Source organism: Patiria miniata, unplaced genomic scaffold (assembly GCF_015706575.1).
Source record: "Patiria miniata isolate m_02_andy unplaced genomic scaffold, ASM1570657v1 HiC_scaffold_1, whole genome shotgun sequence".
Taxonomy (NCBI): Eukaryota; Metazoa; Echinodermata; class Asteroidea; order Valvatida; family Asterinidae; genus Patiria; species Patiria miniata.
The window spans coordinates 32,472,726-32,484,842 of NW_024037047.1; the positions used below are offsets into that span (position 1 = coordinate 32,472,726).

General features: G+C 40.2%; 1 protein-coding gene across 1 annotated transcript; it reads left to right on the plus strand.

Moving 5' to 3' along the window:
* Nucleotides 1-4,759: 4,759 nt before the first annotated feature.
* LOC119732954 (fibrinogen C domain-containing protein 1-A-like) lies at nucleotides 4,760-9,868 on the plus strand. Its single transcript, XM_038206540.1, has 5 exons — nucleotides 4,760-4,802; nucleotides 5,854-6,093; nucleotides 7,294-7,436; nucleotides 8,560-8,827; nucleotides 9,624-9,868. Exons 1-5 carry the CDS (start codon nucleotides 4,760-4,762, stop codon nucleotides 9,866-9,868), a joined length of 939 nt encoding a protein of 312 aa, XP_038062468.1.
* Nucleotides 9,869-12,117: the final 2,249 nt, after the last annotated feature.

Below are 12,117 nucleotides of genomic sequence, written 5' to 3' on the forward strand. Positions count from 1 at the left end.
TATTTTGAGACTGACATACAAGTGTTGGGGCACAATGCCGAATCTCGCAAAGTGCTTGTGCTGAAGGAGAAAACATCACATCTGACATTAGGAAAAGGTGTGCCAGGAATACTTGGCATGAACGTGTTGCAACAATGTTGGGAGCGGCTTGTGAGTGCCTTGGGTGGACACTGCCTGACCAAGATTCCCTGGCCAGGTCAAGATGGAACTTTGCAGAGGGCGTTGCAATTGGTTGAAAAGACAATGAAATTCGACTCCAAGCATGTTAAGGTACCTTTAGACTGCGATACACGAGAGCCATGTCGGTTGGCGCTGACAGGCCTTGCTGTTGGACTTACTGCAAAAAAAAACGAAACTAGTGGCATCAGCTAATACATCTGCAGTTTCCTCCAAAAATTTAAGGTCTGGCGCCTTGCCGATTTGCATGCTGGTTGACCCATTTATCCACTTTCCAACGGTATAAGGGTTTGTCCAGAACCGTCCATGTTAAGGTACCTTTAGACTGCGATACATGAGAGCCATGTAGGTTGGCGCTGCCAGGCCTTTCTATGGGACTTATTGCACAAACACGAAACTAGTGACATCAGCTACTACATCTGCAGTTTGCTCAAAAATTTTCAAGTCCGGCGCCTTGCCGATTTGCATGCTGGTTGGCCCATTTATCCGCTTCCCAACGGTATAAAGTTTGTCCAGAACCGTCTATGTTAAGGTACCTTAAGACTGCGTTACATGAGAGCCATGTCGGTTGGCGCTGACCGGCCTTGCTATGGGACTTACTGCACAAAAACGAAACTAGTGGCATCAGCTACTACATTTGCAGTTTCCTCCAACAATTTCAGGTCTGGTGCCTTGCCGATTTGCATGCTGGTTGGCTCATTCATCCGCTTCCCAACGGTATAAAGTTGTCCAGAACCGTTAAGGTACCTTTAGACTGCGATACATTAGAGCCATGTTGGCTCTGGGACTTACTGCACAAAAACGAAACTAGTGGCATTAGCAACTACATCTGCAGTTTTCTCCAAAAGTGCTGGGTCTGGCACCTTGCCGATTTGCATGCCGGTTGGCCCATTCATCCACTTTTCAACGGTATTAAGTTTGTCCATAACCGTTCATGTTAAGGTACCTTTAGACTGCTTTACACGAGAGCCATGTCGGATGGCGCTGACAGGCCTTGCTATGGGACTTACTGCACAAAAACGAAACTAGTGGCATCAGCTACTACATCTGCAGTTTGCTCCAAACGTTTCAGGTCTGTCGCCTTGCCGATGTGCATGCTTGTTGGCCCATTCATCTGCTTCCCAACGCTATAAAGTTTGTCCAGAACCGCCCATGTAAAGGTACCTATAGACTGCGATACATGAGAGCCATGTCGGTTGGCCCTGACAGGCCTTGCTATTAAGGGACTTACTGCACAAAAACGAAACTAGTGGCATCAGCTATCACATCTGCAGTTTTCCCTAAAAGTTTCGGATCTGGTACGTCGCCGAATAATCATCTTTGATGTTGTAAAGTGATTATTAATTTTTCAAATTTATTGGCCTTCTGCCCAAATTTTTTCCTCATTTGAAATCTTTTGTATTTGTTTGTATGAATTGGTTTAGACATTTGTATGTCAAGACTAAGCGATTAAACAAAATTAATAAAACTTGAAAGATGTGGGACACTTGATATTCTCGGAAGGTTGTCAGTATTTTGCCTATTTTTGTTTTAGTTGTTGGCGGAGGAAGTCAAGCTACTACAAAAGTAACAAAACCCAGCTGAAATGACGTTTTATTATTTATGTGTGATTGGGGGCGGGATGCGCACATAAAGGCACGCCAGGGAATATAAAATAATTAGGTGTTTTTTAAGGGAAATCTTTACTCTTAAACGGAAATAAAAAAAATCTGTCCAATAAAATTGTCCAATAAAAAGACCCGAATTTGCATACGCCCGCCAAATTACAATTTGCATACCCCATGGGCTTTAAAAAGAACTTTTGCAAGAAAATGGGTCCTATTTGCACAAGAAAATGTAGGGATGCCATAGGTAACTTTGGCAGTATGCAGGCTCAGCATTACCGGCGGGCTACAAGCCTATGGGCTTTTAAAAAGAACTTTTGCAAATGGGAAAGACACTTTGGAAACATCCAATCAGTTTGAATATGCTTCATGAATTTCTGAATAAACGAGCACATTTTTAAACAGTATTTAATTACTATTATTTTTGATGTGGTGGTGGGTTAGGGGAGGCTGGGGGGGGGCGGGGGGCTAGACAGAAGATATATCAGAATAGGCGCAATAAAACAGACAGCGGGCGAAATAAGTTTGATTAGGGTTTCAAAAATTTCTACGCGAGTCGTTAATTTGCACAAAAAGTGCCCCCTCAATTTTGTGTAAAAACGAGACCGTCTAGTTTAAAAATCGGTGGAATCGTGCAAATATAGCCAAGGATCATCTCCTTAGCTTTCGGGCTATTATGTAAGAGCAGATTTGATAACATTAGGGTCCAAAAATGGGTCCTATTTGCACGAGAAAATGTAGGGATGCCATTGGTAAGTTTGGCGGTATGCAGGCTCAGCATTACCGGCAGGCTTCAACCCCATTACGGACACACTCTTGCAAAATGTTGTTCGGCAGCTTTCTATACAAAAACCTCGTTGGCTCGCGGTTTTGTGCGTAAAACTTATATCAGTCAGCCGATCACGCTAAATTGACTTCGGCCAAACCGCAAGTCCCATCATAAGGAATAAACCGGACCATTTTTTCCAAGAGTGTGTCTCTAATGGGGGTGTTGGGGTGTTTGTTGGGGTGTTTTTTTTTTTTTTTTTTTTTTTGTGTTGTTCCCATGCAGTACAGAAAACCGGCTGGACAGAATGCTTGCCTGTCAAATCATAAAAATAATTTCCCTTTTTGGGGCGTGCCACACTTTTTTTCATAAAAGGGGGCATATTCCAAAAGTGGGCCTGCGGGAGCCCATATGCATTTCAGGTATACATTCTCTGAAACTCTCAGGATCACCTATGGACACCTCAAGGAGTCAAGGCTTGGTCCCATTTTGTCCCAACGCCCCTGGGGTTGCCATTTTGAATTTCCAAATGGCAGCCATTTTAAACATCTGTCCTACATATTGTACCAAGGGCGGACCCAGGGATTTTTGCGGGGGGGGGGGGGTCATCAGCAAAAAAAATCTGAAAATGTACACAGTTTTTTTTATCCGGACACCTGGTCACCTGAAAAAAATGGGGCCAAGCGATTTTTTATTGACTTGTTGATGTGTTCATATGTGACCCTGAGAGTTTCAAAATGCAAAGCCTATGGGTTCCCGCTTTATAAAATGTGGCCCCACCCCCGAAGAGGCAAATTTCTGGATTTTTTTTCTAGTAGCTCTTTGGTGAGCTAATTAGCTAATTATTATCTGAATCATTTCTTTGAAGGCCCCCACTTTTTAAAGTCATGACCCCGCCCATAAAAGGGCCAGAAAAAATGGCATCAAGTGGTTTTGAACTCCTTGAGGTATCTGCAAGTGATCCTGTGGGTTTCAAAGAATGTACCCGAAAATGCATATGGGCTACCAGACCTCAAGCCCACTGACTAAAAACAGTTTATATGCGATTCACAGAACATATAAGGAGAGAAGAGCTTTCATATGAAATGCTGAATAAGTTATACCTTCACATTGGACTACTGTAGTTTGAAACATGTCTTGAACAATTGTTTTGAGAAATAATGTTCACAGAAACATATAACTAGGCTGGTATCAGTTTTTTTTAATTGAAGCTAGCTGCAAATATAATGTATAACACGCTCCCCAAAGAAATCTAGAGTTGCATACTATTTTCATTACCAAACCCTCTACAATTGTTTTGAATATAAACAATGTTTTATCGCACCATGGGCGTCGTGAGGGCGGTGAGCCAAGGGGTGCTCACCCCACCCCCTTCTTCCTGGAAAGGAAAAAAAAGGAGAACAAAAGGGGGAAAAGACAGAAAAAGAGGGGCGAAGTCATATTGCTGTTAATTTAATGGGGTGGGGGTGGGGAAAATGTCCCTGCCCAACCTCAAAAAAATGATAAATCCAGAATATGCTGGAAAAGTACAGGAGGGATAATGAGCTTTGCCCCCTCCATAAATATCCTAGCGACGCTCATGGATTGCACTGTATTGTTTTGAAGTACATGTATATGTTCACGGAGTATTGTAGAAATTCCTCTCTATTTATCACCGTTGAGAGGTATTTGTACTCGATGGGTCCGTGCACTACAAGCTTGTTCTTTTGTTTCATTATCTCGAAAAAAAAAAATGTCGGCAGTGGCCAAAATATACACGTTTAAATGATTAAAAATTTACGATATTGCCTAAGTTACTGGCCTTGTAATGGATCCAACGACCCTTGCTAATGGTCATAATTATTTCATATCCATCAAACCTTCAGCTATAATGATCATAATTATTTCATATTCTCCACGGAAGGTGTTATGTTTTTGGTAAAAATGCACTTAAAGAGTTAACCTTGGTATTGGTGTCCTCATTGAACAATTTAGAAGCCACTGAAGTGAGCCAGTTATTGGCCTAATTGACGATGTTTTGTACCAGATCCTAATGCTTTGGTCTACAGAAAAGATAACAGCGCTGTTGCGTGTAGGTCGCCTAACCTTGCAAAACGTGAGTACTCGTAGCAAGCACAAGCCTGCTCACACATCTTGCTTGGAAATATTAGAATCACCGAGAATCACGGACCATCTTAGAATACGAAGGATCTTATTAGAAAGCCAGGCGAAAATGATACCAACGCCACTGGTGGGTTTCCTGGTGATTTGTGTAGGTGAGTACAATGCTGTTACAATTGTAATGGCGTAGCAAAATTATTAAAGTATTAAAGTTTTCTTTGCCATTTCTTTCTATGAAACTTCCTTGATACAGGTGTAAAGGTAACTAATGAAAGCTATATTGTTCTCTGAATGCTGTCATTCAGGAATTGCTGGGAGGAATTCGATCTGTATTGACGAATCTATTGTTGATCAAGTACCAAATAGATACATGACTAAAATGATTTTGCTCAAAGCATGTCAAATTCTTCTCGGACGAATTTGAATTAACATTTGGTAAATTGAATGAAAAGGTTTTTAACTTATAATTACCATTATCTTTTTTTTGACAGCGTCACACATCTTGATATTGAAATTAAAACATTTCAAGCGAGTAACTGACAAGTCCCCAACACTTTTTTTTTTAGAATGGGGGATATCATAATCGTTGCCCCCCCCCACCTATATATGAATCTCACGGCTCAGAAAAGGTAATACAAATAATCAAAAACTCGGCAATTATGTTTCAATGGTATTTTTTTTTTGCCAAATGAAATTGGTCAAATTTGGTCAGAAATTACCTCAGATCGCACTACAGCGTCTAGAATTCCTAAAGCGGGCACCAAATCCCCCACCTCACCCCCACTTTTTTCGTCTCCAAATAAAAATTGCAGCATAAATATAAATCTATAGCTCAGATAAGTATAATGTTTTGCCCCAAAAAATGGGTTTAAGTGGTCAGTATTGCCTCATTGCACCACACAGCGTCTAGAATCCAACATCATTTCGGGGCCCTTAAGCGGGCCAAAACCCCACGCCGTTATAGTTCGCGCTTCGCGTTCGCATAAATGCTAATCAAGGTATGCCCCCCCCCTTAACTCTTGAGAAGCGATTGATGCCGTTAAACCTGCTTATGTTATAAAGGCCCGTTAATGTTTTTGCTCCATGCTCGGGTGAGGCTTAGCAGTTTCCATTGAAATACAAATCCTGTGTTAAAAACAAGGTTTACAGGCATGCGTTCACAAATCAACCTAAATGGGTTTTCTTTTTCCTCTTACTTTCTTTGAGAAATTCACCTCACCTCTGCGAGAGTATGCTACTTGGGCAGCGAGCCGGACCCTCAGCGGGAAAGCAAACTTCGCTGGGTGTTGCGTTCTGCGTCCGACCCTTGCGAGTGCACCAGTATCGTACCCGGCGGATTGAGCAATCCTAAGATCGCGCAGCCTGCAATACACCAGTTCCCCAATTCCGAACCGGTCTTGTTTTCAACCAACAAGACGGAGATTCGTGAACGGCTCAACTGCCCAGGTGAGGATCCAACTGTTTGTTTATTTTTGTTCGTTTGTTTTTGTTTGACAAGGAACAGTTTTATTGGATTTAATGGGCACGATGGTAAAGGCACCATGCCCTCTTTTTGGCCAGTAGAATGAGAATAAATGAACTTAAACTGGACCACTTTAATTATTAATGGGACCACAATTATCGTCAAGATGTATCTGTGCTCAAAGTGATTTGGGTACTCTGAATACAGACGAAAAGTTCCATTATAAAAAAACACATCTACGAAACAAGAAACATTATTTTGAAAACAGGAAAATGAATCAAATTTTTAAGTTAAAATATACCGGCTGAATTTCCTAAGTTGTGCATGTAGTTGGCTGGCCGGTACTCTTTAAAGGGGCACTAAGCCCTGAAATACCCGAAAAATGTCATGTAAAACGCGCGTTGAGCGATGATGTTAATCGGAAAGAACATTTGAAAGTAGGATATAAACATACACTCATCCATCCTTTAAAAACCGGGCGTTTGTGTGTTATTTGCGCCCTCTGCCTGTAGCGATGACTCAGTGTACCAAGGAGACCAAGAGAACATCAAAACACGTGTTGACTTTACCTCAGTGATTTTTTTTGTGATTGACAGAAACGTAATTGTGTACATTTTAAGTCAAATACAGTACTTCTCCTCTTCCATCATTCCTACATTTTCTATTCAGATCCTTTCAGATTTGGTACAAACATTTGTAAGTCACCGCTGAGGCCGAGGCCGCAAATAAAGTACTTTTTTCATGCTTTACAAGAGTACCATACAATAACCGATAAAATTATTGTGCAGAAAAAGGTAAAATTTGGGGTTTTTTTGTATGCCATAAATGTCAGCCTTATTTGCCAACACGCATTGTTTGATCACGTGATCATGATTTTAACAAAAATGTACATAGCAAATTTACACATTTTTTAATCTCCCAAAAATGCATAGTTGTATGAACTTATATAAAATAGCCCAAATGTACCTAAATTTTGTTTCAATCGGTTGCTGTGGCAACATGGCCATTCCACAGAAGTGGTGTTTATTCAATACATACTCCGATTAAAATCAGGAAAATTCACGAAATAAGAATTATTACGAAAATAAGTTTCGGAGGTGCCTTGTTGCGCCCCGGTCCAGATAGGATAAACTGTCAAACCTCTTGGTATTACTTCAACTTGACCACTGCTGACCCAACTGCAGAACCAACTGTGGGTGTCAGGGCGCCCGACTGTGAAGCCCTATATGAAGCCGGTGAGAGGACGAATGGTGCCTACACCATCTACCCGTCGCAGTATCCAGAGGGCTTACGGGTCTACTGTGATATGGATAACGAAGGCTGGATCGTAAGTTAATCCCATTCCCCAATCAATTATACTTTGTCACTGTTTGAGGGTACTTAATAGTAAGCTTATGCATCACAGCGTTTAAACCACTGCACTATGACATTTGCTAACAATTGAAAAACTACACTTTCATGTCACTTCAATAAAACAAGAACAGTCGAACACCTTTATAACAAGGTTCCTGGGACTCGAAGAATTACCTTGTTATAACAGGTACCTTGTATTATCAGTAATGGAAAACAAAGAAAAACAAAGACTTAGTACCTAAAATTTGTTATAAGCAGTATCTTGTATTAACAGTGCTCTTCTTATCAGTGCTCGACTTGTTGCAACACACATAGTAATGTGCATGAAAACAAGATGAGCTGAATTTCCACTGCACGTTTCCTTTAAGTTCGAATGCTACAATCAACGCTCTTAGGCCCTCAGCCTCGGTCCAAAATTTTGGCAACCGGTATCAAATGAGTAGAATATTCGTCACAGCGATTTTTGTCAAGGTATACACCTGCAGAGTTGGAAAATATGTGATAGCATTGCAGCGGTGGCAGCTGTTTAGGTGTTATCACCTTTTTTCAAAATGTCCATCAAAATGCTTGTTACCACTCTAGGGGCTGTATACCTTGCGCATGCGCACTATAATCATTTATGCCCTGATTTGATACCGACCAAACCCCCAAGCTGATGGCATATCACTCTAAACTCTGATCTTGGTTCTATTGGCCTCGTGCTTTAATTTCCGGGTCAAAATGACACAAGAAATCCTATAACATATGTATAAATAGCGGTGATGATGAAAGAAAGATGGCAATCCCATGCACAGAAGTGGTGTTTATTCAAAATATACTTGGATTAAAATCCTGGTAATAAGAATGGTTACAGAGAAAAAAAACCTATACTTTCAAACGAAAAGTCCAGCAGTCCTAATGAAGTCATTGTTTTCATCGAAACTTTTTTATTCTTTTGAAATCCATTTGATTTGTATAGTAGTTATCTTGAATGCGCCAAGATTAGACTGCACACGATTAAACAGAAAGAAAAGTCAGAATCTATATTCCTTGCCGAGGATCTGTTGTTTTGTAAAAAAAATTGCCCAATCGTTTTCAATCTATTTTTTTTTCTTTAGGTATTTCAGCGACGCGTGGATGGATCGGTGAATTTCACCCGTAGCTGGGCCGATTACCGTGATGGCTTCGGTGGTCTGATGGGGGAGTTCTGGTTGGGCAATGAGGCCTTGCACCGTCTGACCGACAACCCCGGTCAGACCTGGTCTTTGAGAATGGATCTCCGAAATGATGTTGGAAGCACTGGGCGTGGAGTGTATCAGAATTTTAACATTGGAGCTAATACGTACGAGCTGCATCTTGGATATTCGTACTCTCTATTTAATATAGGTAATTGTTGGTTATAATTGTGTCATTCAAATGAATGACACAATTATTTTTGCGGCATTCATAAATACCTTTGACAGTTTACTCAGGTTTACGTATCAATTCCTTTTGTTGGAGAGTCCGTCACGTTGCCAGTTTAAAGCCGTTGATGAAGTGACCGGCTGGCCGAATTTATACAATGTTCCAGTGTCACATGAAATTTGGACTCCTATGAAATCCAGTGCTTTTTACTATTTTATTGTTTGAATATTCACATCCTCATGCACGTAGGCAGCGCAATACTACCGGTGAGTCCATATTACATATTCATAAATTCACAATACACCGGCACAGCTGCGTTATACATCACACGCAATAAGGAGTTGTTTACGACTTAGCGCAAGATGGACATTCCATAATTATAGTTAGAGTTTTTCGAAAACTATGAGGTGAAATAGGTGACCGAAATCATCGAACATTCAGAATAACTTGCGTTGACTTCTAGACCGAAAAGTTTGATTTTTGGACGGGAAAGATATTTATGAATGGGCTTGCCGAGGGTAATTATCAAAGAAGTAATTCAAGACTCAGACCGGTCTTAAACAGAGTTTTTAAAACCAGTCGAGCACACATTTCGTCACCGTCACCACGAAGTGATGTTATAAACCCCGCAAAGTGGCAAATGCGTGTTTCGAGATACAAACGATTAAGTTGACAATGTTTCTATTTAGCCTCACAATTCATATTTTGCTGCATTATATAGTACGCGACCTATATAACAAAACAGCCGTCTAATTACGCCTTTTTCTTTGATTTTCAGCTAATCAGGTATCTATCAGCGGACAAAAAGGCCACCCCTTCTCCACGTACGATCAAGATAACGACGAGTCCATGGCGAATTGTGCACAGCAGGAGAGAGGCGGTTGGTGGTTCAGCACCTGCAGCGGCAGCAAAAAGAACTTGAATGGTGAATACCAAACCAGCATCCAACGTGGCATCGGATATGGCACGGCAGCGACAGGCCGGAAGATCGTGTGGTGCGAAATGAAAACCCGGCGTGTGTAGGCAAAACTCCAAGGCTGTTAAACACTTTTATTGATAGCACGTCGTAACTAAAAAATATACTGTATACCGCAGCAGAAATCTGAACTTATGGTTAGCATATTTCACATATATCATTAACGAGGAATAAAATGTTTGCCAATCGCGTACACCTCAGAAGTACCCCCCCCTTTGACTTTAATTAGAATGTCGCGCACAAGCACCGTTCCAACACGAAACAAGTATTATTCAATTACAATTTAATCGATTGATGGTCAGTAACATAAAACGACCGATCCTGTCCATGCTTAAGAATGGCCTAATGAGCGCTAAAGTGTTTTGCCGTTAATTAGAAACTCGAGTACAAGAGCGAAACCTTCACTAAAAGCTAATTGAGCCGAATATACTGCAAGATCCACAACTGCTTATTACCGTGCATTCTGTGCTTACGAACGAGTAATCAGGCTCTCAGAAATTATGTTTATGCTTAATTAGAACTTGAGCACAATATATCATTCCATCATTAAACGGTATAGTGAAGGAGGCGGTTTTGGCAAAATGTCAACTTAAGAATGGAAAATCTCATGTAAAGTCTACTTCAGAGCGGCAGGTCTTACTGCTAATTACAGTTGCACAGTACGGAAGCATACTTGTCATAAACTTTTGTCATAAAGTATTTTTACCTTTCTTTAATAATATACATAATTTCCAGTGCCTCGTGTACCTATTGGTGGTAGAAAAAGTGCGCTATATAAGACTCCGGTATAATCGGTTTTCCCTGCTATTTTAAAACATTTATCATTCGAATTCACTGCTTCTAATTTTAAAATTCGTCCATCAACCTCGATTTAGAGCACTTCTAATGTTTAATTTTGTCTTTTGTCAGACAAATTTCAAATTCAGTTCAAGCAAACTAAATTAATGAGCAGGTTTTCGTCCAGGAGTATTCGATTTCGTCTCGTCTACGCCAAACCTTGTTATTGACAAATCAAATTCGTCTAATAGATTTATAAAGAGGAATTCGATCTATGATTACTGCCATTCGGCAACAGCTTACACGAATTTGATCTGTTTTGACGAATATTCTTGACCCGGTGACTAAAAAGGGTGACCAAGCTTTGAAATTGAATGGTAAATGACTGAATTGGTTTTGTTAAAAGCGTGTGAAACTTTTCTTGAACGAAATTGTATGTTAGAGTTGTTGATTTTGAATGAAAACTGATTTAAAATAGCCGGGAAAACCTATATTAGATTCATGTGCCAGCTTAGCTCACCACTTATTCAGGAAACTTGGAAACAGTGGGTTATTGGCCTTTGTTTTGGAATCCATGGTGCTCGGTCATCCACGGCTGAAGAGATGCAAATCAGATACCAATGAAAAGTTAATGACATACCCTTTAAGATGGAGCCACATTGACAGTGTTTAAGTTCATAACTTTTGCACATGAACCCATCATGTTCAATACACCTTGTACACTGGGGTAAATTGTTAAACAACTTTGACGTCGGGTGTTGGTGACTAAACATTTAAAACTGGATTGATATTGAATATTCAGCAATAAGTGGGGACCAATCAAATTGAAATTGCCCTATATAGGGAAGAACAAATACTATACAGGTAAATATAGGTTTTCCCGAACAATTTTGGAAAATGTGTACACGAATTTGTAAAAGAAGCATTTGTTTTCGTGCGAAATAGAATGAACGTTCCAAATCTCTGTTTCTATTGAACAAATGATTATTCTTTTTCCGTGAAAGTGCATTCAGTCGTAAACAAAATCAGCGTACGATTTCCCGAATGTGCACTGCATTTAGTGTATTGACAATTCATTTAAGCGCGAAATCGGAGGCACATCCGCAGTCCCGTTTTCCTTTTAATTTATCATCAATCTTTTTCGCTAAATGTGCAGCCGATTTCCCTCGCAGTGTTATTTAACGTATGCCTGGTCAAGCATTGGAACTCATTTATGTGTTAAAGTAACAGTTGAGGAATGGTTGATTGAATGATTGAATTTTGAATATTCAAAAAGTCTCCATGCAGATCCCTTGTAACATGACACGTGATGTGTCCCTTTACCGTCTCAATAATATGGCTACAAGATTATTTTGAGTGATTTCATATTGGTCATATTAAATATTATTTTCACATTCCATTTGCCTACATTTCACATAGGCGTGTATATAAGAACAAACACATCAATCACATCATGATCAATAAGGCATACATTGATTAATCAATGAATCATTAATTAATGAATCAAAGTTGTATCATG